The sequence below is a fragment of the Miniopterus natalensis genome, chromosome 6 (genome assembly GCF_054644295.1).
Source record: "Miniopterus natalensis isolate mMinNat1 chromosome 6, mMinNat1.hap1, whole genome shotgun sequence".
NCBI lineage: Eukaryota > Metazoa > Chordata > Mammalia > Chiroptera > Miniopteridae > Miniopterus > Miniopterus natalensis.
The window spans coordinates 28,999,669-29,025,399 of NC_142086.1; the positions used below are offsets into that span (position 1 = coordinate 28,999,669).

General features: G+C 37.1%; 1 protein-coding gene across 1 annotated transcript; it reads right to left on the bottom strand.

The window, feature by feature from the left end:
• Window positions 1-4,519: 4,519 nt before the first annotated feature.
• Window positions 4,520-5,476, bottom strand: LOC107543054 (olfactory receptor 5K16-like). The gene has a single exon (XM_016220465.2). The coding sequence runs from the start codon at window positions 5,474-5,476 to the stop codon at window positions 4,520-4,522; it is 957 nt and encodes a 318-aa protein (XP_016075951.2).
• Window positions 5,477-25,731: the final 20,255 nt, after the last annotated feature.

The following is a 25,731-nucleotide window of genomic DNA, read 5'->3' on the forward strand; positions in this document are numbered from 1 at the left end:
GTAAAATAAAATTTAAACATTGGAGGAGGGGGCAGTTATGGGAGAAAGACATTTACCAAATAACCATCCAAATGAATTTAAAATTACAGCTTTACTATTATCAAGGCAAAGTTATTGGAGATATGAGATTTATAATAGAGGTTTAGCCTCGCCTTAAAAGGCAATATAAAGTAGTAGTTAACCCCATGGGCTCTGGAACCAGGGTTCCTAATTTTGATTGTTGGCTATACTGCTTTCTAGTTGATAGTGAGAAAATTATTTAATCTGTCTGTGCAGCAATTTCCTCATTGAAAAAATGGATATTATAATGGATTATACTCTGAAAATGGAGACTAAAAGGTAGTTGTAAGACAATGCATTATGTGCAAAACACTAGAAGAGGGCCTAGTACATAAGTGCTCAATAAATGCTATCGTCACTGCCACTGTCACTGTCATTATTACTTGCGGCGGGTAGAGGAGTGGAGGAAGTGATAGGAAGCGTTCCTTGAAGAAGCAATCACTGCACCGAAATCTGGAGGCTCAACAGAATGTACCAGGGAAAGGTGAAGTGGGTGAGTTGTGAGAACATGTACAAAGGCCCTATTTCTGGAGTAAATGTGTCAAGTTCAAGGTACTGAAAGAGGGTCACTGAGGCAAAGTGAGTTAGGGGGGAAATGGTACAAGGGAGGGTGGAGAGGTGGGCAGGGGACAAATAGTGTGGAGTATTAAAACGATATTACAAATTTGGGTTTTCATTCTAACAGCAAATAAGAATCCATGGAAAGTTTTTATAAAGAAGGCTTATAAAAATATTTTATATTAATGATCAGATTCACATTTTGTAACTTAATTCTTGCTAGAAGCATGAAAAACAAGATGGGAAGCTGGCAAAACTGGATGTGAACAAACTATCGAAATTGCCCAGGAACGTCATTATGAGGGCTGTCCTAGGTGGTGGAACGAGTGGAGTGGACAGATTGGAGGAATCTTTCGGATGTAAAATGAGCAGGACTTCATGAAAGACTAGGTGAGGGTTCAGAGAAGAAGGCTCTAAAATTCTGGCTTATGGAGCCTTTGAGACTGGGCCTGCTAGAAGATCAGGCCTGGGGGAAGGAGCAGGGGGAAGGCTGATTCCACACGTGCTGTGTATGAGGTGCCTTTCAGCTTCTAAAAGATGTCTAATTGGCAATTGAATATAAGGGTTTGGGTTAGGCAATAGAGTCTAGAGCAAGGCCACCAATAGCAATAAATGTGAGCTACATATGTAATAGAGAGTTTTCTAGTAACCACATTAAAAGATAGTTAAAGGAAACATGAAGTTAATTTTAATAATATACATTTTATTTAATGAAATACACCTAAAGTATCTTTTCAACATATAATCAATATAAAATTATATAAAATATTTTATATTAATTTTCCATACCAAGTCTTCGAACTCTAGTGTGATTTTTAATACTTATAGTACACATAATTTAGATTATATACAGTTTAAGTGCTCAGTAGCCATGCCCTTCGTGGCTACCTACTGAACAGCACAAGGCTAGAGGCTGGCTGGGAAAAAGGAGAAGAGAGGGAGCAAAAGGGAGGGGAAGAGAGGGTAATGTACTAAAAGCCAAAGAGATCATATTTCTAAAAAAAAAAAAAAAAAAGTTAGTGCTCAAAATGTTCAACTAACTTCAGACTTTGCCACTATAAAAGGTGTTTTTTCCTTAAATTGCATAGTTCTGTCCCGTTTTGGAAAGCCTTAATTGACCTCACAACTCTTTAGTTCCAATCTCATTTTTTCTCAATTTTTAGCATCAAACTTCTTAAAAAACATTCTGTACCTGCTATTTTTATTAACTCTTTTTAATTGCCTGTAACCTACATTTCATTCCCATCATGTTGTAAAAGCCGCACTCCCAGCGATCGTCCATCAAGTCCAACTATCTTTCCAGAACATCCTTTGTTCCTTGCCCAGCTGGTTGGAGGCTGCTGCCATCAAGACAGAGAAGACCAGGGAGAGCCATGTTTTGGGGAAAATTTGAGAGTTGCTTTTTGGTCATGTTAAATTTAAGATGTCTTTGAAACTTCCAAATAATGATGCCCTTCTTGACAGTTAGATACATGAGTCTGCAGATTAGAGGACTGGAAACATACATTATGGGTCATCTTCATATTGATGATATTAAAAGCCATAAAAAATACATGGAGTCGTATAAAAAGAAACAATAAAAATGATAGAATAGAGAACCTCATGTCTGAAACTTACAGAATCCTAGCATTCAGACTATGGTTAGAGGCAGAAGAATCTTTTCCAATCATAAAAGTCATTACTGCTTCGCTTAATTACTTCTCAAAATGTCTCTCTTTCCTACTAGAATATAAGTGTAGATTTTGGGACTGTCTGTTTTTGTTTTTATTGAACAGAAATAGACCCCTCTCCATATGCAAGTGCCTGTGAGTGTATGATTGTGTATGAAGAAAAAGAAGTCATAAGAAATCAGTGAGTAAGGAAAGAGTTAGATAATAAATGCTTTGCAACTGACTACTGGTTAGCCATACAAAAATCAAATTTTAATTCTCACTTTACAAGGTTTTAAAATGAATCCCAGTTGAGTAAGAGTGCTATGTATAAAAATTTAAGCTATGAGAAAAGAAAAATTCAAGTTATGTTTATAAAAGATCTCAATGAGGGGAAACATAAATTTCAACACAAATGGAAGAGATAAACAGCTAATCAATTTATCTAGACTATTCGCTTATCAGTCCTTTCTTTCCTCATTGATTTGTGGTGCTCTTCTTATTTTACATAGGAGTATTAAAATGCGGAAAATCTGATTTTTTCAATTGGTCTGTTTACTGAGTCTTGATTTAAGATAAAATTGTATTAACTATTGGAACTTCATCATATATTTTAATCTATATACATCAAGTCTATTTGTTTTATTTATTATTATTATTCTAGAAAAATTTTAGAACTATCTTGCCAGGATCTCAAAGAAGTTCTCCTTGAGTATTTCTTTGTGTTAAATTAATCTCTGGATAATTTTTGGAGAAACAAGCCAAATAAAATTACATCTTCAATTCATGCCATCTACTAATAAATTCCAGGCAGAATCAGAATTGAAGTACAAAAATTTAAACTATTAAAAAAAAAAAAGAAAAAGGAAAAGAAAAAGAAATAAAAAAAGAGGAGGGCTTCGGAAAGCAAGGAGGAGAGAAAAGAAAAAGAGGAAAAGAAATATATTAATTAATAGTAGACCTCAGATTAAGAAATTATAAACAAAGAAGTAAAAAGATCATATAGTACAAAAATAAACATATGAGCATATAAAATTTAAATTTATATCAATTATAAATAAATAAATATTAAAATAGTATTAATACACAGAAATCAATTGCCACAAATAGTTTCAGCAATTTAATATTTTTTCTCTGTAAACAGTTGTATAAATAAATTAGGAAATAACAAAGGAGACTTAAAGAAAAATTGAACAGATAATTTATTGAAGTAAAAATGGCCAGTAAACACAAAATATTAATTAATTTCATTATTACTTAAAAATATAAAAACAAAAGTGACTTTATTAATGTTTTTATAGTTTTTAAAAAAATATATCTTTATTGATTTCAGAGAGAGGAAGGAAGAGGGAGAGAAAGAGACAGAAACATCAATGATGAGAGAGTCATTGATCGGCTACAGCCCGCAACCCGGGCATGTGCCTGACCGGGAATCGAACCCCGATCACCTGGATCCTCGGTCGCGGCTCCACCACTGAGCCACGCCCGGCTGGGCTATTAATGTTTTTAAATGTTTATTGAGTGTTTACCATGTAATTTGATGTCCTATATTCTATAATACATAACATGATTGATGCTTATAAAAAGGTAAAGGGCCTTACTACAGGTTAAAGTAGATCTTAATCTACTACAGTCAACTTGTTATAATTCATTGTTAACTATTCTACATAAAGTATATGTGACTTTGTGTGTGTATTTCCTCTCATTCCACTTTCCTCTCCATTTGTAGGTCTTCTCTAGATTAAACTTCATTACTTTAAAAATGGATTACTGCAATTAATTTGCTTCTAGCCTCTCTCCCCTAGACTAATCTACATGTGTCTGCCAGGTCAGTTTTCTGAAATGAAAATGATGAGACTCCTGCTAGGAAATTTTAAATGTTTCAAACCCTCTACATAGGATTAGATATAATGTCTTCCATGAACTAGACAAGGTTAATCAAGGCAGACTCTTCTGCACATTTAAACATTTAATTTTGATGCTGTGCTGATTTATTTGGAACGATAGGCTGACACAATTCCAGGAGAGTTGATAATGAAAGTTACCACTGAGTTTCCTCCTGCTTTACTTGGTAATGGTGGAATTTGGATGAAGATTTGACAGACAATTTTGAAATTCCATTCATATACCTTTTCAAAAAGTCTAATAATTTAGAGATTATTATTTCATATAAAACACATTTTTAGGTTTCTATGCCCCTTATCTGTGAAGCCATTTTAATACATTAAAATGTTTTTCACTGAGGATGAAGTTCACTTAAGAATATGATTCTTCGTAATTTTTTTCAGAACACTTATTACCTCCTTATTTCTCAGGCTATAAATAAAAGGGTTTAGTACAGGAATTACTATTGTATAAAAAATTGCCACCAGCATATTTTTATCCCCTTCGTCAAGTGGGCGAATATACATGAGAAGACAGGTGTAGAATGTGGAGACAGACAGAAAGTGGGACGCACAGGTAGAAAAGGCTTTACCTCTCCCTTCTCTGGATTTCATCTTGAAAACAGCAAAAAGGATGCAAATATAAGAAATCAAGACAGTGGCAATGGTGAAGATCTGAATTGGCATTGAAAAGATATATATCATTAATTCATTGATGTAAGGGTCAGTACAGGAGAGTCTATAGAGTGGAAGGATATCACAAAAAAAATGGTCAATTTGATTAGACCTGCAGAAAGTTAACCTGAATAGAAGCCCTACATGGATCACGGAATGCAGATTACTGGCTATGAAGGCCCCTGTGGTCATCTGAATGCAGAGCTTCTTTGACATCACGGTGTGGTACTTCAGGGGGCTGCAAATGGCCACATAGCGATCATAAGCCATTGCTGCCAGGAGGAAGCACTCTGCAGTTTCAGCAAGGCAGAGAAAATAAAACTGTACCATGCATTCATTGACGGAAATCATTCTGTCCTCAGAAAAGAAGTTCTCTAACATCTTGGGGGTGATGGCACAGGAACAACAGGAATCTGCGAGAGCCAGGTTGCCCAGAAAGATGTACATTGGTGTGTGAAGGTGAGGCTCCATGATTATCAGTGCCACCAGGCCGAGATTACCTATCATGGTGATCAGGTAGGTGGCAGAGAACACCAAAAACAGAAGGTTCTTCAGCACTGGATGATCTGTAAATCCCATGAGGACAAACTCAGTTGTCAAGGAGTGATTTTCCTTAGTCATTCCTGGCTTCTTGGCTGAGATAGAAATCATAGAGAAATGAGATTCTAAAGCAGAGGGGCTCTCATTCTCCCCGTTAATATTTCCATATACAAAAAGGAAACAACTCTCTTTGCTCATCCTATGCTGTCTCCCGAAAACTAGCATATGCACAGTAGGTCCAGTCTGTGAGAGGCAAAGTATCACAGGCAGTGTCCACAGGGCTGTCTAGAAATGCCCATGTGAAGTCCCAAGACATGATAGCTTTTGCTGCATGAATGATCCAAATCTGATGTGAAATTTCCGAGTCAGTGTATATAATTTGGCATTTACAGAATTAAAAGACATTTTTTTATGTTGTCTTTTTCTCCAGGAAAAAATAAACAAGTTTAAAATACTTTCTTATGGGATTGATGTGGTGTTTGAAAATAAATTGCTCTTTAGACATTTGAAATATCTAATATTAAAAACTCCACAGAATCACAGTGAGTTTTTTAAATGGTTTCTCTAGCTTAGTATCCTTTCACAGCTAGGTTTACCAAGGGATATTTTAAAGAAAGACCTACTCATCTTTAAGACAGGGTGAGAATATAAGTTAATTTTTATACCATTTTGTATTTAGTTCAACATTCTGATCTTACTCTTATATTAATATAACACATTTCCCAAGAAATAATTATTCTTAATTATTTGTTTATCCTAATATTTTCTGTCTCTAGTTTTAAGTATCCTACATGCACATCTAATATTATGAGATTTGGCAACTAAGTCTCCACTCACAATACTCATATTCCTCATGATAAATACCTATCTTGTATTCTCTTTTGGAGGTTCTGCATTTATTATATGATTATTTACATTACAAACTCATTTACTCCTAACCCACCATATGTATATTGGAACTCAGTGAACACCCAAGCTTATTATTTACTACAGTTTAGCTACCATAATATTACAAGAAACATGGTTTTTAAAAAAATGTCAACATCATCTTTCTTTTCTTACATAAATTGCTAAAAATATTTAGCCTCAGCATTTTTTCGGTAGACAGTTTTTAAAAAGAGCATACAATGATTAATTAGAGCACACTGTTTTTAAAACATATTTTGTTTAGTTTTTTCTATTATCATTGTTTACACTGAATTTAATATACTATTTTTCTATTTGTTCATATAGTGTGGTAAGGTTTTCTGGAGTCTTATCACTAGAGGATTATAATCAAATGAACAGGATAAGTTTGTCTTTTGAATTTTAGGTCCATAACACTTTAAAAATACTGTTTAGAATTATAGTATTTTGGAAAAACTAAGTAAAAGTATGCAAAACATACACACAGCTTTTTATTATTTTCGCAAAACACAATGGCAAATCAATTGATAACATATCATACGAATTCTGGTTTAGTTTTCAATAATCACTATTTTATTTAGAAAATAATGGATCAGAATAATGAGTGAAAACTCACTCTCCTTCCCCCAATATGAAATACATATTATTCAACTGAATTAGAAATCAATTTTACTTTATATCCCATAATTATTTTACAAAGTTAGTAATAGCCTTACCTGTATATTTACTGATAAGACAATGGTATTTTTGAGCTCAGAATAGAACAGAATGACCCACTGTACTACTACGTCTCATACGGCTTTCCATGATGTCTTCAATTTAGAGACAGGCCAAGAAAATATTTAAGTGGATAAAATACAAAACCATTTAAAACTGCTGACATATTTTAGGGAAATATGTATTTCTGCATTTTAATGCTTTAATATAAATAAATTAGAAATCAGTCCTCATATTTTGAGTTTACTGACAAACATTTTATAGTAGCTGATTGGCCAACTGATGCTGTTTGCTTTTAGAGAAATGAAGAATAAAAATCTTGGTCTTTAAATCATTTGAGAATAAATTAAGTAAATTTAGGGTACTCTCTCTACCAATAGGTCAGTGACAATAATTATGTTAGCCTCAGGACAAAGTTAGAGTTTTCCATGGACTCTAAAGGGATTTCCTTGGCATTGCCGTCATGATATTTCAGCAGAGACTCCTAACCCGAGAGACACTGTTTCCAAAACACAAGTAAACCAAACAGCATCAGTTAAAGATAAATGTCCTTTGAGATTCTGGGGTTAAATCAAATGACCATCACTGAAGTCAGCTAAGGATCATGTTGATTTTTTGATTTTTTACACACTTGAGATCCACCCCCTCATCTTCTTTGCTTGAAAACTATAGGAGAGAGAAAAAAATTCATATTGATCATTTAATGGAGGAAGTGGAAGTTAACCCAAAATGTGAAGAGAGATTTGGATTTGTGGAAAAGGGACAAAGGTGAGGTTACAGTCTTCTGTAATCCCTTTGATGAGTAAGACCGTCCTCTAGATTCCTCCTCGGAAACAACTCTGACACTGTGTTTTTTATTTTACTTTTTATTTTTTAAAAATATATCCTTATTGATTTAGAGAGAGAGGAAAGGAGAAGAAGAGAGACAAGAAACATCAATGATGAGAGAGTCATTGATAGAGCCCGCAACTGGGCATGTGCCCTGACCGGGAATCAAACCCCGATCGCCTGGATCCTAGGTCGATGCTCAACCGCTGAGCCACGCCTGGCTGGGCAACAGTGTGTTTTTTAGATTCACTTATGCATCATGAGAGAACTTTTTAATTAGTCTTCCATATCCACGTTTTTCTATTATAGACATGCTCTTACGGACTGAAAATGTTTTTGGCTCTTCATTACTCTCCAAACCAAATCTTTGTCTTTTATCTTATTATTTCAAGGCCTCCATGGACTGGACTTCTTTCACCTATGATTTTATTTTTTACCATTAATCTTTAAGAATCTATCTCCAAAAACATAGCCATCACTTCTCTATTCCTCAATGCACTAGACTTAAATCCTAACTCAGAATATTTACTCAGAATCTACTTCTTTCTGTGAAGGCCTGGGGGGGGGGGGAGTGGAAGGGGAGGGGGTCAATGGGGGGGAAAGGGGGGACATCTGTAATACTTTCAACTAGATAAATTTTAAAAAATAAATAAAAGGCCCTTGCCCTCTTTAACCTATTCCTCTATCCAAGTCCTATTTAATCTTTCTCTGTATGAGGTCTGATTCCCTTCATGAGGACGTCTTCAGCTGTCTGATCTGAAAAATAATTAGCTGTGTTTATCATACAAAGAGCTCTTAATCATACTTCACTTGTGTATCCCTTCATTCAGTTTTTGTTTGTATGAAAGTCTTGTTTATTCTCAGCTGAATTTTTTTTATTTATTTTCCATACTGCAAACCTCTCATTGTACCAGGTAATGTAGGCCATCAAAGAATGCTTATTGAATTGGTTGCCGAAATTTCATTTAAATTAAATTCAACATCCACAGAGTGATTATAAAAGACAAGTCACTGAGTCAGACATTGACCCCTCAGTAGAGGTGGGCTTGGGAAGTAAGTTGTATATATAAATAAGAAATAATCCTATTGTCATAGTACTACCAATTCAGAGAGTAAATTACTTATACAACTACAAATAGAGCCACTCAGACTGAGTTAAATATCAAAATAGAACTGTATACAAGGTATATGGGAACACAAAGAAGGACATAACTTAGAAGACAAAAAAAAGACTTCGCAAAGAAATGACATTTCCAATGATTTGTTTTATTTAATTATTGTTGACACTGTTACAGATGTCCCCCATCCTTCCCTTTGCTCCCCTCCACCCAGTCCCTGCCCCACCCCAGGCCTTCCCCACACTATTGTTTGTGTCCATGGGTTATGCCTATATGCATATATGTTCTTTGGCTAATATCTTTCTGTCCACCCTAACCCCCTCCCCTCTGAGATCTGTCATTCTGTTCTATGCATCCATGCCTCTGGACCTATTTTGTTCATAAGTTTATTTTGTTCATTAGATTCCACATATAAATAAGACCATGTGATATTTGTCTCTCACTAGCTGACTTATTTTTCTTAGCAAAATAATCCCCAAGTCCATTCATACTGTCACAAAAGATAGGAGATTATTCTTCTTTACAGCCACATACTATTCCATGGTGTGAATGTCCCACAGCTTTTTTATCCACTCATCTGCTGATGGGCACTTGGGCTGTTTCCAGATCTTAGCTGCTGTAAATAACACTGCTATGAACATAGGGGTGCGTATATTCTTTCTGATTGGTGTTTTGGGTTTCTTAGGATATATTCCCAGAAGTGGGATCACTGGGTCAAATGGCAGTTTCTTTTTTAATTTTTTGAGGAAACTCTGTACTGTTTTCCATAGTGGCTGCCCCAGTCTGCATTCCCACCAGCAGTGTGCCAGGGTTGCCTTTTCTCCACCCCCTCGCCAGCACTTGTTTGTTGATTTACTGATGGCAGCCATTCTGGCAGGTGTGAGATGATGCCTCATAGTGGTTTTAATTTGCATCTCTCTGACAATGAGCATTTTTTTATATGTCTCTTGGCCATCTGTATGTCCTCTTTGGAGAAGTATCTATTCAGGTCCTTTGCCCATTTAAAAAAAAAAAAATGTCTTTATTGATTTCAGAGAGAGGAAGGGAGAGGGAGAAAGAGAGATAGAAACATTAATACTGACAGAGTCATTGATGGGCTGCAGAAGGGGTCGGTACAAGCTGCGCGGAACCCAGTGACCTGGGCAGAGACGAAGCACAGAGGTGCAGCCACAGTTCTTTGGCAACCACCATTAACAGGAAGAAAATCAAAGCCATGGAGCCGGGCTGACTCCCCTCACCCTCCCTCCCAGAGCTACCAGAGGCCCCAGCAGGAGCTGTAGCAGTGAGTGTGTGGTTCAGAGCACATTATCCGCAACCCTGAGACCTGGATTCGCAGAAGCATTTCTTCCCTGAGCACGATGGCAGTAGAGATGAGGCACTGGGGTCTGGCAGTCACCATTACTAGGAGAACAAAGCCCCGAAGGCACCAGCAGGCCTCCCAGGCCCACTGCACTCCCACCTATCACGGCTGCACTGCGGAAACCTATCTGGTTGCAGGGGAAAGCACCGGGATTTCAGGCTTGAAACCCCACCACCCACTACATTCAGCTGTGGGGTTCGTGCCCTGAGACTCAGGTGACCTGGTTACGGAGGGGAGGCCCACCTACCCAGGAAACAACATTTTCCACACCCAGCAGAGACCTGAGAAGCCAGAGCAGAGTAAGAGACACCGAAAACCCTTTTGCTTCAGCGCCACCTACTGGTAAACAAAAGAAATACTTCTTATTGACTCAGCAGCCTACTACAGAACTGCCGCTCAGATGCTTAGAGAAGGAAACCACCAAATACCATGAATAACTAAAATAACAAGGCAGCTCAGAAGGAAAGTAAAAAAAAAAGTTCAGAAAATAAACAAAGACATGTAAATCTGTGATTTAAATGACAGAATTCAGGATTGCAGTTCTGAAAAAAACTCAAAGAGATACAAGAAAGATAGGCAGTTTAATGAACTCAAAATAAAATCAATGAACAAGACAAATAATTTACCAAAGAGATAGAAACTTTTTGCAAGAACCAAATAGAAATTCTGGAGAAGAACTCGATAACAGAGATAAAGAATGAACTAGAGAGCTTAGGAAATAGAGCTGAGCAGATGGAGAAAAGAATATGTGATATCGAAGACAGAAATTTAGAAATGACACAGATGGAAGAAGAGAGAGACTTGAGAGTAAAAGTCTCAAGTGAAAGACCTCTACAAGAACTATCTGACTCCATCAGAAAGAGCAATGTAAGACTAATGGGTAAAGAGAAGAGTTAGAAGGGAGCAGAGAGCCTATTCAAACAAATCATTCACAACTTCCCAAACCTATGGAAAGAACTAGATCCTTGAATCCATAAAGCAAACAGAGCACTTAATTATCTCAATCCAAAAAGGCCTTCTCCAAGGCACATTATATTAAAACTGAAAAATTAATGACAAAGAATTCTCAAGGAAGCCAGGGAAAAGAAGACAATAACATATAATGGAAATCCCACTAAATTATCATTGGATTTCTCATTGGAAACCTTACAAGCCAGGAGAGAGTGGAAACAAATGTTCAAACTATTGAAAGAGAAAAGTTACCAGCTCAAAATAATAAATTCAGAAAAGTTAACCTTTAGATGTTAAGGAGAAATAAGGACTTTTTCAGACATAGGGAAGCTTAGGGAATTGACCCCTGTTAAGACCTTCATTATAGGGAATTTACCCCTGTTAAGACCTTCATTATAGGAAATACTCAAGAGGATAGTTCTACTAGAAACAAAAGGCAAAGGGATACAAAACTATGGGTAGATTACTAACAGACAGACAGAAGAAGGGTATTGCAACCCTTTTTCAGAATAGGGTATTATACATTTAAATATAACATAAAGGTTAAAGGAGGTAAAACATTTTTTTTAAAAGAGAAGAAGACAGTAGCTACTGCAATTCTGAAATGAATTCACAGCAAAAATAGGGATAATTTGTGACAACAAAAACATAAAATGGGAGGGGGTGAAGGTCTAAATTTGCAAAGGGAAATGGAGATAAGATGTATTCAAAATAAAAAGGACTATTATATATATAAAACTTTTTTTTCCATAAACCTAATGGTAACAAGAGGCAAAGATGGACATTTTATAATGATAAAGGGGACATTACATCAAAAAGACATAACACTTCTCAATATATATATACCCAATCAGGGAATACCAAAGTATATAAAGCAACTACTAATAGAACTAGAGGGAGAAATTGACGAAAACACAGTTATAGTAGGGGACCTAGATGCCCCATTGCTAACTATGGATACATTATTCAAACAGAAGATCAACAAGGAAATATCAGTCTTAAATGACAAATTAGACCAAATGGACATGACATTTACAGAGCCTTTGATCCCAGGACACCAGGTTATATATTCTTCTCTACTGCACATGGAACATTCTCAAGATGTTGGGACACAAAACCAGCCTTAACAAATTTACAAAGATTGAAATAATACCAAGCATATTCTCCAACCACAGTACTTTGAAATTAGAAATCACCTGCAAAAAGAAAGTGGGGAAAAAAGACAACTATGTGGAGATTAAACAACATGCTACTAAAAATGACTGGGTCAAAGAATAAATAAAGGAGAGATGAAAAGAGAGGTAGGGACAAATAAGAATGATAATACAACATATGAAAACCTTTGGGATGCAGCAAAAGCAGTAATAAGAGGAAAGTTTATATCATTACGGAGCTATGTCAAGAAAACAAGAAAAATCCCAAGTAAACAACCTAATATCACATCTTAGAGAACTAGGAAAAAAAAGAACAAAAGCAGCCCAAAGTCAGCAGAAAGAAGGAAATAATAAAAAAGAGCAGCAATAAATGAAATAAGAGAACAAAAAGGCTATACTAAAAATTAATACAACAAAGAGCTGATTCTTTGAAAAGACTGATAAAATTGACAAGCTAGACTCACTAAGGAAAAAAGAGAAGAGACTCAAATAAACACAATCAGAAATGAAAGAGAAGTTACCACAGACACCACAGAAATGCAAAGGATCATGCAAGAATGCTGTGAAAGACTACACGGTACCAAATTTAACAACCTAGAAGAAATGGATAAGCCCCTAAAAATATATAACCTTCCTAGATTGAATCGTGAAGAACTGAAAAATCTAAATAGATCGATCAACAGAAAGGAAATTGAAACAACCATCAAAAACCTCCCAAAAAGAAAAATCCAGAACCAGATGGCTTCATTAGTGAATTCTACTAAACATTCAAAGATGATCTAATACCTACCCTTCTCAAACTCTTCCAAAAATGTCAAGAGGCAGTACTTTCTAACACATTTTATGAGACCAACGTAACCCTGTTACCAAAACCTGGCAAGGATAACACAAAAAAAGAAAACTACAGACTAATATCTCTGACGAATACAGATGCCAAAATCCTAAACAAAATACTAGCAAATCAAATACAACAATACATTAAAAAAATAATACATCACGACAAAGGCGATTAATTCCAGAGACACAAGGATAGTTCAACATATGCGTATCGATCATTGTAATACACCACATTAACTAAATGAAGGATTAAAAACCACATGATCATATAAATAGATTCAGTAAAAGCATTTGATGAGATACAACATCCATTTATGATGAAAATATTCAATAAAATGGGTATAGAAGAAAACTACTTCAACATAACAAAGGCCATAAATGACAAAACCTCAGCTAATATCATACTCTATGGTGAAAAACTGAAAACTTTTCCTCTAAGATCAGGAGCAAGACAAGGATGCCCACTCTCACCACTATTATTCAGCATAGTACTGGAAGTCCTAGCCAGAGCAATCAGTCAAGAGAAAGAAATAAAAGGCATCCAAATTGGGAATAAAGAATTATAACCATCACTTTTTGCAGACGACATGATTCTTTATATAGACAACCTTAAAGACTCCACTAAAAAACTATTAGAAACAATAAACAAATAGAGTAAAGTTGCAGGATACAAAATCAATGTTCAGAAATCCATTGCATCCCTATATACTAACAAGGAAATTTTTTAAAAAAAGAAATGAAGAAAACAATTTCTTTTGCAATTGCAACAGAAAGAACAAAATATTAAGTTTAGGAATAAACTTAACAAAGGATGTGAAGAAACTATGCACTGAAAAGTACAAGACTTTATTAAAAGAGAATGAAGGGAAAGAAAAAAAAGATATTCCTTGTCCATGGATTGGAAGAATCAACATAGTTAAAATGACCATGTTACCCAAAGCAATATAACACCTCTAATGCAAAGACATTTTAAAATAGCGTTTACACCTGGCCGGGCGTGGCTCAGCCGTTGAACGTTGACCTAGGATCCAGGCGATCGAGGTTCAATTCTCCGTCAGGGCACATGCCCGGGTTGCGGGCTCGATCAATGACTCTCATCATTGATGTTTCTCTCTCTCCCTCTCCTTTCCTCTCTCTGAAATCAATAAAGATTTTTTTTTTAAGATAAATTAAAAAAATAGCATTTACATCCCAATGGAATTTTTTTAAAGAAATAGAGAAAGAAAAAAAAAAATCATCAGATATGTATAGAACCACAAAAGAGCCCAAATAGCCAAAGCAATACTGATAAAAAAGAATGACTCTCTGACTTCAAATTATACTACAAAGCAACAATAATCAAAACAGCATGTCTAGGCAGAAAAGCAGACACACAGATCACTGGAACACAACTGAGGGCCCAGAAATAAATCTACATGTACATGAGCAAAAAAATTTCAATACAGGAGTCAAAAAAAAAAAATACAATGTCTAAAAGACAACCTTTTCAATAAATGGTGCTAGGAAAATTGGAAAGCCACATGCAAAAGAATGAAACTAGGCTTCTATTTGTCTCCATCTATAAAATGTAACTCAAAATGGACCAAAGACCTAAATATAAGACAATAACATAGGAAAACACATAGGTACTAGACTTATGTACCTTGGTCTTAGAGAGGATTTTATGAATTTGACCTCAAGGCAAGGAAAGTAAAAGCAAAAATAAGTAAGTGAGATTATATGAAACTAAAAACTTCTGCGCCACAAAAGAAACTGTCAACAAAACAAAACGGCAACCATTCAAATGGAAGAAGATATTTGCAAACAACACTTTTGATAAGGAGTTAATATCCAAAATATATAAAGAAATTATATAACAACAACAATCCAATTAAAAAATGGGCAGAGGACCTATACAGATGCTTCTCTCAAGACATACAAACGGCCAACAGATATATGAAAAGATACTCAACATCACTAGCTATTAGAGAAAAGCAAATAAAAACTACAATGAGATACCACCTCGCCTGTTAGAATAGCTATTATCAACAAGACAAGTAATGAGTGTTGGAGAGGTTGTGGAGAAAAAGGCACCCTCATTCTCGGCTGGTGAAAATGTAAACTGGTACAGCCACTGTGGAAAACAGCATGGAGGTCCCTCAAAATATTAAGAATAGAGTTACCATATGACCCAGCAATCCCTCTTTTGGGTATCTACCTGAGAAACTTGAAAACATTTATTTGCAGATATGTGCACCCCTATGTTCATTGCAGCACTAGTCACGGTGGCCAAGATAGGGAAACAACCGAAGTGCCTTTTGATAGATGATTGGATAAAGAAGATGTGGGACATATACACGGTGGATACTACTCGGCCATAAGAAAACGTGAAATACTGCCGTTTGCAACAACATGGACGGATCTTAATGAAGAGCATCACGCTAAGCAAAACAAGTCAGACGGAAAAAGTGAAGAACCGTATGATTTCACTCCTATGTGGGGTATAAAACTGGAAGCAACAAATGAACAAATGAGACAAACAGACAAATAAAAACTCCTAGACACAGACAACAGTGTGGTGGTTACTACATGGGACGCGGGCTGAGTGGGAGGTGGTAAAGGGGAAAGGGGTCAAATATATGCTGACAGAGGAGGTTTGATTTTATGTGGTAAACACCCCGTGCAATACACAGATCATGTATCCCAGAATTGTACACTTGAGACCTATATAATTTTATTAACCAATGTCACCTCAATTAATTTAATTTAAAAACTAGAAGGCTTCTCCACAGCAAAAGAAACAACAAAATGAAAGGCAGCCTATGGAATGGGAGAAAATATTTGCAAACCATATATCACATAAGAAGCTATTATCTAAAATATATAATGAATTCATACAACTCAATAGCAAAACAACAAATAATTCAATTAAAAACTGGGCAAAGGCCTACGTTTTTTCATAAAAGAGATAGAAATGACCAACAGGAACCTGAAAAGGTGCTCAGTATCGCCAGAGACGTCTGTTTTACCAGGAATACTCTAACATTTGCTAGTCTCTTTCTGGGTGCCAGGCTCTGTGTTAAATGTTATACAATGATTACTCTTGTAAATCTTCACAACAAATTTCTACAGTCAATTTTATTCTTGCCCCTCCCTAGTTTACAAGTGAGAAAACAGAGGCACAGAGAGTTTGTGATTTAGCCAGAGCATATGGCTAGTGAGTGGTACAGCGTGACTTCAAAACCAAAGTGTCTAAACCTAGAGTGTACGCATGTCATCATTCTATTTCACCAGCATTAATAATTAGGATAGTGCTGCTCTGGATCAGGCCAATGCCCCATTCATTATGGGTGATTAGTCCAGGGAGATTTGGGGGGAAATTGGAGGCATTAAAAAACATATGCAGCAGATTTCTATTAATGCAATCTGTGGCCAACTTTAAATTCAAACTAGAAAAACAGACCATTCCTTTGTAGCACCTAGGACTCAGGACTATCAAATCTTCACCTGAGGATATTTTTTCCATTGATATTTAGAGAGAGTAGAAGGTAGAGAAGGGGGGAGAGAGAGAGAGAGAGAGAGAGACATGGATTGGTTGCCTCCGGTACATGCCCTGACCAGGGCTGGGGATCGAACCTGAAACCCAGGTACCTGCTCTTGACTGGGAATCAAACCCCTGACCCCTCAGTGCACTGGCTGATGCTCTAACCACTGAGCACACTGACCGGGGCAGAAGTATCAAATCTTGACAGGACAACTATGGAGGTATGGGGTGGAGTATGAAATTAGATATTTAAGGGAAAATAATAAATACTAATGAATCAGAATTCACAGAGAGAAGGATTATAAATTTCAGAGAGCAGCCGTTACCACTTGCATTTTGCACTAATGAGTCAGCCTCAGCTTGATAGTGGTTGAGGGGTGGGAGAATATGCAATAGGCTTGGCTTAGGGCCAGAGCAGAGAAAAAATATCTGCCCTTTATGCAAGGTTACTATTGGGTTTTATAAATATTATGTAAACACTGTCTCATTTGATGACAGCCATATTACCTTTCCTAAGAAATCCCTGTGGATTCTCTAATAATGTCCACTGAGATGACAGGTAAATGCTGATACATATTTACAATTACAGAAGTTTTCTTATTCACAGTCTCTAAGCATCAAACTTTTAATAGAGTCTCTAGAGAAGACTCTCAGGTTCATTATTATATTTTCAACAAAGAGTATTAATTGTCTATGTATGTCCTCAGTTAAAAAGTGAACGAGAGTATTACCCAGGGTACTATCTTCAATGATTCTCAAGTGATGAATCATTTTTCAAAAACTATTGATAGTCTCAGAAAGGGAAATGTTTTTTATTATTTCTGTTCTGAGAAATCACTGAAGTAGTCCCTCCCCTTGGTTGTATAATAAAATGAGAGAAGATCTCTGGGTCTTATGTATCAGATTTGTTGAAGCCACTGATTTATATTTATAATACATTTAAAATGAGTATAAACATTGGAGACTAGCCTAGCGTAAACTTTGAGATAATGAACAGAGGGGAAGGAAATCCAGTTTCTTTTGGAAAGCCTTAATTCCATCCATTTTTAAAACTTCTATTCATTTTTAATGGTGTAAACTGTAATGGATATAAAGCATTATCGAGTGTATTTCCAAATCTCTTTTCTTCCGTTTTAAATCCCTTCCTCTTCCTTTTTCCAATCTATTAGAGCAAGAGCAGAGTGAACTTTTTTGACACCTTTCACAATCCAGCATGAAGTCAGTGTCACCCAAGACTGACAGTTATATCAAGACTGAGGTAATTGGGTGTAAAAGGAATGCCCTTAGGAGAGACCTGAAACACCCAAATCTGGACACATGGGTAAGGACCCCATCTGGACACCGAAATGAGTGGGACCCCCACTCTATGGGCTACAAGAACTCAGAGTTCCCACCAGCATTGCTTGGGCTTGGCTACATCACAGGTCATGCTCAGGGCCTTGCCGGACTCATCACTGTAGTCACCTGGCTTGAGACCGGTGCCCTCTTCTCCTCACCTGCAGACGCTGTCGGTGAGCAGAACTTTGCTCCGCATGTTTGCTCTTCTCTCTTCTATCACATAAACTCCCCCTCCCTATGTGTAACCTGCATGTGACTCTTTTGGCTTATTGGGGAGGCCTCCCTTAAGAAACCTGGCATTGTGGGAAGACTCCTTTCTGGGATGCTCCCATGCTCATGACACAATCTCTAGCCCTACCTGTGTCACTGTCCTGACCTAAATATTTCTCTTCTTCCCCCATTTTCTCTCTTTCCTTCGTGATTTTCATAGTGTTTTCCTCAGAGCTCCTTTGTTTGTCCTTTCTTTTGCGGACTTGTCTCCGGATGTGGGAGTGGAGCTAAGATGTGATGCCTACAATCCTGGTTTTAAGCTTTATATGGAAGTCCAAGCTGGGGTTTGTTCAAGGACAGAGCTCCCTGCTCTGGATTTGTCTTGGACCTCTCAGGTTATTTCCAAAGGGAGGTTAATCTAATTTAAGTGAGAAGAATGGGAAACACATTTTTGTACTTAAACAAACAAACAAAAAAACCACAGACCAAAAATGGTGTCACTCATGCTGAAAACCCATGATACCAAACCTAGATTTAATACTTGATTTAATTGCAGTTTCAACCTCTCCCAGGAACATAATTTTTTTTTTTTTAATCCTCACCTGAGGATATTTTTTTCATTGCTTTTCAGAGAGAGTGGAAGGGAGAAAGAGAAAGTGAGAGAGTGAGAGAGAGAGAAACATCTATTGGTTGCCTCTGTCATGCTCCCTGACTGGGGCCAGGGATTGAGCCTGCAGCCAAGGTATGTGCCCTTGGCAGGAATCGAGACTAATCAGAAAGCTGTTACTATTGTCCAGTAGTTTCCAAACCACATTACATGTTATAATTGTCTGGGGAAACTTTTGTACAAAATACAGATTGTGATGTATTACTGTAGCTATTAATTCATTGAGTAAGCAATGAAATCATATAATCTGCATTTTTGAAATACCCTTCAGTTGCCCCACCAGCATGGCTCAGCAGTTGAGCATCAACCTAGGATCCAGGAGATCACGGTTCAATTCCCAGTCAGGGCACATGCCCAGTTGCAGACTCCATCCCCAGTGGGGGGCGTGCAGGAGGCAGCCGATCAATGACGACTCTCATCATTGATGTTTCTGTCTCTCTCCCTCCCTCCCTCTGAAATCAATAAAAATGGCCTTCAGTTGATTCAAAGGCATGTATATGGTATTGGGATTAACAAGGAGGACAAATAAATAGATAAAATAAGTCAGAATGTAGACTTACTAGGACTCAGTGACATAGTAGATGCAAAGGTTAGTCAGTGAAGGAGAGAAGAGACACTTAAAAGTGGATGGGTAGATGGTGATCAAAAATTGAGTTTGAGCCCGGCCGGGCATGACTCAGTGGTTGAGAGTCGACCTAGGATCCAGGCAATCAGGGTTCGATTCCCTGTCAGGGCACATGCCCTGGTTGTGGGCTGCTGCCAATCAATGACTCTCTCATCATTGATGTTTCTCTCTCTCTCCCTCTCCTTTCCTCTCTCTGAAATCAATAAAGATATTTAAAAAAAAAAAATTTTAGTTTGAGAACTCAGATGTACTGGGAAGTTTGTAAAGAGAGCATCCTCTAAACATCTGGGTGAGCTATACTTAGTAGTAGTGTGAGTCTACTGAAGCTTAACAGAAACAATGACCGATAAGTCACTGGGGTAACCGAAGGCATGCTTAAGGATGCCTATCCAATGGAAAGTGTTCATAAGGTAAAAAGAAGAGTAGGGAAAGAAACCTAAAGTTATATTAAAGAGATTATAGGTGGATACACGTCATTTTTAGATTGCTAACAATTGATCCCCCTTTTTACCACTTGAGTCTTGATGTCAGCAAAGACAACCACTCAGCTTCTTTTTTCCATTGCTTTTCAGACAGAGTGGAAGGGGGAGAGGGAGAGAAAGAAACATCAGTGTGAGAGAGACTCATCAATTGGCTGTCTCCCACTTGAATAGCAACCAGGGCTGGGGATCAAGCCAGCCCTTGGCTGGAATAGAACCTGGGACCCTTCAGTGCAAGGGCTGATGCTCTAACCACTGAGCAAAACCAGCTAGGATAACAACCACTCAGCTTCAGGTTCCCCTTGTACCTATAGTAAGGGGACTTGATCTAGGGTTGAACAGTCAAACTCCCTATCGAAATTTTGTATGAAAAAGATTTTTATTTTAACTTTTACTTTACCATATTTGTAGTTCTTTTTTTTTTGAATCCTCACTTGAGGATATTTTTTCCATTGCTTTTCAGAGACATTGGGGAGGGGGGCGTGTAGAGAAAGAGAGAGAGAGAGAAACATCGATGTGAGACACATCAACTGGCTGTTTTCCACATGTGACCTGGCCGAGCCACAACCAAGGTAGGTGTCCTTGGCTGGAATCGAAGCTGGGACCCTCCAGGCCGTGGGCCAGTGCTCCAAGCACTGAGCTAAACCAGCCAGGGCTGAATTATTCTTAAATATACTAGCACTGCCCGAAAGCTCTTTACAATTTTAATAGTTGCTTTGGTTTTGTCATTACAAATCCTGCTGGTTTTACTTTAGAGCGCTTTTTTCTCCGCCAGTTTTTTTAGTATAATAAAACTGAGCCAAAGACTGGAACCTATTTCAGGCAATATAAATAACCAGTGCCAATAATTCTGGTTCATAAATGTATTTTTATTTGGAAGGGGCTTCCTGCTATGCAATCTCAAATCACTAAATAATTGAAAATTCTCAAATTAAATTTGTGTGTGGGTACTTATTAAGCCATAAAGCTGAAAAGAGCCATGGAAGGAAATTTTCTTCATATTTCCTGTTATATTTATATAAAATATTCAATGAAATTATTGTCAGAAGTAGGTGAAAGATTAGAGGAGTTAATACATAAGGGAACTACCTTGAAACTTTAATCAGAAAATGTGATTAATTAAACAAAATAGGTCTTTTAATGAGAATAACCAGAAGAGTTTCTTACATAGAAAACATTATGACCTCATATTAAAATCCAGTTTAAATAGTTTAACATTCTAGTTCACTTATCTTATAAAGTTATTATAGTTATGTTAAAAAGATAATAAATTGTAGCTAAAGGGAATATTTCGAACAGGTATTATTCTTCAAGTTTACTCACAAAAATAAGCTATACACTAATTCTTTTACATTTTTCATCTGACTTATCTGTCATCTTGTCAACCGAATCTAAAATATTAAATATTATACATTTTTAAATTTTTATATAAAAATAATGAATGTTATAGAATTCATTTCTCTCTTACCCATATCTTGTAAGAAATTGTGGAGATCTTTTCAAAGACTTAGGCTTTCTAAAGTAGGAAAAAGACAAAAACTTAGGAAAGCAACTCTGTAGACTGATTCAATTTGCAAGCTTCATTTCCCAAGCTCAAGAAAATGTTTATATAAGTTTGTGTCGAACACCGGAGTCAACCAATTGTACAACTGTGTGCTATTGCCAGAAGAGAAAGGAGTGCAAAACTAAAATTCCCTTAATAGCTCTCAAAGATTTCCTTTAGGACAAAACTAAGCTATTCTTCTGAGTATTGTAGATATGAACATGTATGAGAAGTCCATGTTGTCCAACAGGGCGTTACAACATCAAGTCATCGTAGACAGTTCTAGTTTTGTTAGAGTAGGTAGGTAGATAGATATGAGCAGGGCAGAGAAAGGGCAAACTGACCAAAGACCATGCTTAAATAAATAGGAAAAAGGGAAGAACAGAAAACTAAAAGAGCCATCCAAGTTAGACAAAAACAGGGACAAAGAAATGCAGTAAAAATGACTCCCAGCACCAAAAGGGGAAATCTTACAAGACACCTGCAGGCAAACAAAATTCTAGGAAGCCCACCAGCTAAAGGACAAATGGTACAGGGAGATTAAGATCAAATGTGAGAGGGGCAAGAATAAGACAAAAGCACGAGCTAGGCCCATTTCGAGCCCATTTGAGTGTCCCTCAGACTCACTTTCACTTTGAATAAAATTTTGCGCTTGCTGCAATTTTCCCTCTCTTGTATTGAAACCTTTTCTCTGAGAGGTAAGAATCTGATCTCGCTAATTCTCAGCACCACTGACAGTTTTAACAATTGAAATTGCACTTTATGCCACTATTTTCCACCACAGATAATATTTCTGACATGTTCATGCAAACTTCAATTTATCATAAATTTTGGTGGGTTGAGCTCTTTGATTCATACATGAGTTTAATGAGGCCAAAGTTCTAGATTCCCTTCAGGAGCCAACCCCAAGTAAAGTTGTCATCCTCGTGCAAATTGCCATTTACTTTTCAGACCTATACCTAACTCCCTGCTCTAAGCTGAAAACTGACTAGAAATCTTACTAGGCAAAGGTCAGTGGAGAAGCAAAAAACCAAAAAACAAAGGATCGTAGTGGGAGGTGGCCTAAGTCTGTGCTTCTTCGACTTTAATGCCTGTGAATTACTTGCAGATTTTCTTAAAGTGCAAATTTTGTTTAAATAGGTCAGGGGTCAGGCCCTAAGGGTCTTTATTTCTAACAAGGTGATGCTTCTGGACATTTGCAACCCTCTGGACCTTCTGTCACTGGAGAGTATAGATTTTCAGCAAACTAGGTCATTAAGGAGAGAGGAAAAAAGCAAAGAGAGAAGCAAGGAGGAGCTAGACAGGCCAAGGGGAGGCCAGCATAGGTGGGATCATGCGGGGTCTGGAGGCAAGGTCAGGGACTCTGCTCTTTCCCCTACTTAAATGAAAACTATTAAGGGGCTTTGAAAATGATGGTAAGGTGTTTATAATTGTGTTTAAGCATTAACAGAGAAGTTGATAATGATATTCATTCAAAAAATTAAAGATATTTATATTAAAATTCTACTATATGAAAATAGTAATATTTTTATTTGATTTGATATCTGAAGAGTAGAAATAACATTTAACCTCCACTTAGGACTTGACTGGCAGCTAGGGGAAAGCAAAGAGCATATATTTTGGTAGAATCATTGGTTAATTATCGCTTGTCCTTAGAATTTTGCTAGTGAAAGACAAAAATTCTAAGGTCCATTTTATCTCTGAAATTTCTGGAGGTCCAGTTGTGTGGGTCAAATGGAGATAACCCCTTGAAGGAGAGGTTGTTGCCTCGGGACGCTCCTGCACCAAAAATGTGGTACAAACCTCGTGGGCTCCTACAGATTTGGGAGGCAACATCATCCTTATTTGGGTGTATTACTCTAACCCATTTACCAAATAACCAGTTAAGCTGCTAGTTTTGAGTGAGGCTTAGATCAGAAGGTTTTGCAACAAGTATAGGTTGAAGTGCAAGCTGCTCTGTCACTTGGGCCGTGTGATCCAACAGAAACAATGGTGTTCAAAGTGGTAGAAGCAGATAGGGATGCTGTTTGGAGCCTTTGTCAGGCCTCTATAGGTAACCATAGTGCAGACCCTTAGGTTTGGAGCAAAACCCTGCCATCTACTCTCAGATTCTACCAAGACAACTACTCTCCATTTGAGAAACAGCTGTTGGCCTCTGCTACGGGGCCTTAGTAGAGACTGAATGCTTAACCATGGGCCACCAATTTCCCAGGGAACAAGAGCTGCCTTTTATAAACTGAGTATTATGTGACCCACCGATTCATAAAGTTGGGGATACACAGACACAGCATCATCAAATGGAAGTGGTATATATATATGATCTAGTTTGAGTAGGCCCTGAAGGCACCAGTAAGTTACATGAAGAAGTGGCCAAAATGCCCATGGTCCCCCATACCTGTTACACTGGCTCCTCTACCCAAGACTGCACTTATGGTCTCACCAGGGGTTCTCTATAATCAGTAACCAGAGGAGGAGATGACCTGGGCCTAATTGGCTGATGATTCCACATCAGAAAGTGGACACCTACAGCACTACTACCACCCTCTGGGACATCCTTGAAGGACAGTGGTGAAGGAAAATCCTCCCAGTGGGCAAAACCGGGAACAGTGCACTTGGCTGTTAACTTGCCTCGAAGAAAAAATAGCCACATAAGTGATTGTATAACAATTTATGGGCTTTGGTCAAAGGTTTGGCTGAATGGTCAGGGACTTTGAAGAAATCTGACTGGAAAATTGATGACAAGAAAATTTGTGGAGGAGATATATGGATATATTTCCACTCTCTTACTCCTTTTATAACATAAAATGTATTGACTTTATATCATAGTATTAAGTATTCTTAATTTGACATTAAAGTATTTAAGTTACCAGATATCAAGAAGAAGAGTAAACATTATTCAAAGATTCTACCTTCTTCTCTGAAGGGGTTAGTGCATTTTCAGTTTTACACAGCATGGTTGTATCAGGTTAGGTGGAATTATGACCTTGCAGATGTCTTTATTTGAAGTTTAAGTATGGCTTAAGAAATTGTCAACAGGTAGACTTGTAATGGTTCATTTTATGTGTAAACCTGACTTGACCATGGGATATCCAGATACCTGTTTAAACATTGTTAATGGTTGTGTCTGTGAGGGTGTTTCTGGAAAAAGATTAGTATTAAATTGGTGACTAGGTAAAGTAATTAACACTTCCTAATGCTGGTGGGTCTCATCTGATTCACTGAGGACGTGGATAGAACAAAAGGGAAAAGGAAGGTTGAATTCACTCTCTGCCTGACTGGTTGACCTGTGGCATTGATCTTCTCCTGCTCTTGGCCCTCTTGGTCCTCAGGCCTTCAGACTTGCTGGTATTTATACCATAAGGTTTTGACTGCCTATCACCACTGTCAGTCATAGTTCCTAAGAAATCAGAGCAATAGGAATATTATGCAACAACATATATCAAAAAATACAAATATGTGCAATCACATGGATTCTCTGGTAAGAAATAATAAAAGTGTCTGGTCAGTGATATATTCACTTTTTTCCCTAGGAATTGTGGGCATCCCTCAAGGAATACCTGTCTAATCTTATAAAGTGAACTTTCAGAAATAGACCAATGATATTTGTTTTAAATACTTACATATTTTGAACCCTTTAATCCAAATATCTAATTGAATAATTTCTACCTCACATTTTATCATAGTCTCTCCTAAGTGATAAGAAGATCAAGAATAATTCACTGTAAGTTTATGATACAATTGTCATGAGGAAATTTATGAAGGTTGGTTGACATGCAGCAGCCATCCCACGCTCAGTAATCTCCTGGGGCTCATTATAAGACTGAAAGGAAGTAAGACAGTCTTACTGCATTCTGAGTACTTGTGCTGTCATATTTACTTCCATTTTACAAATATTTTACAAATACTTATTAAGGATCTTATGTGTGTAAACGACTCTGTTAAACACTGCAAAAGATAAAAAGAGTACTAAAGCTTTTAAAATATAATCTAAAAAAGCTGTAGGCCAAAAATAGGTATTACACAAGGTCATTTGTGTCTTAAAAGAATACATAGCTCTGGCTGGGTGGCTCAGTTGGTTGGAAAGTATTCCCATACACCAAAAGGTTGAGG

Coding starts and splice junctions, on each gene's coding strand:
- LOC107543054 (XM_016220465.2), bottom strand. CDS start 5,476: ATGATTTCTATCTCAGCCAAGAAGCCAGGAATGACTAAGGAAAATCAC.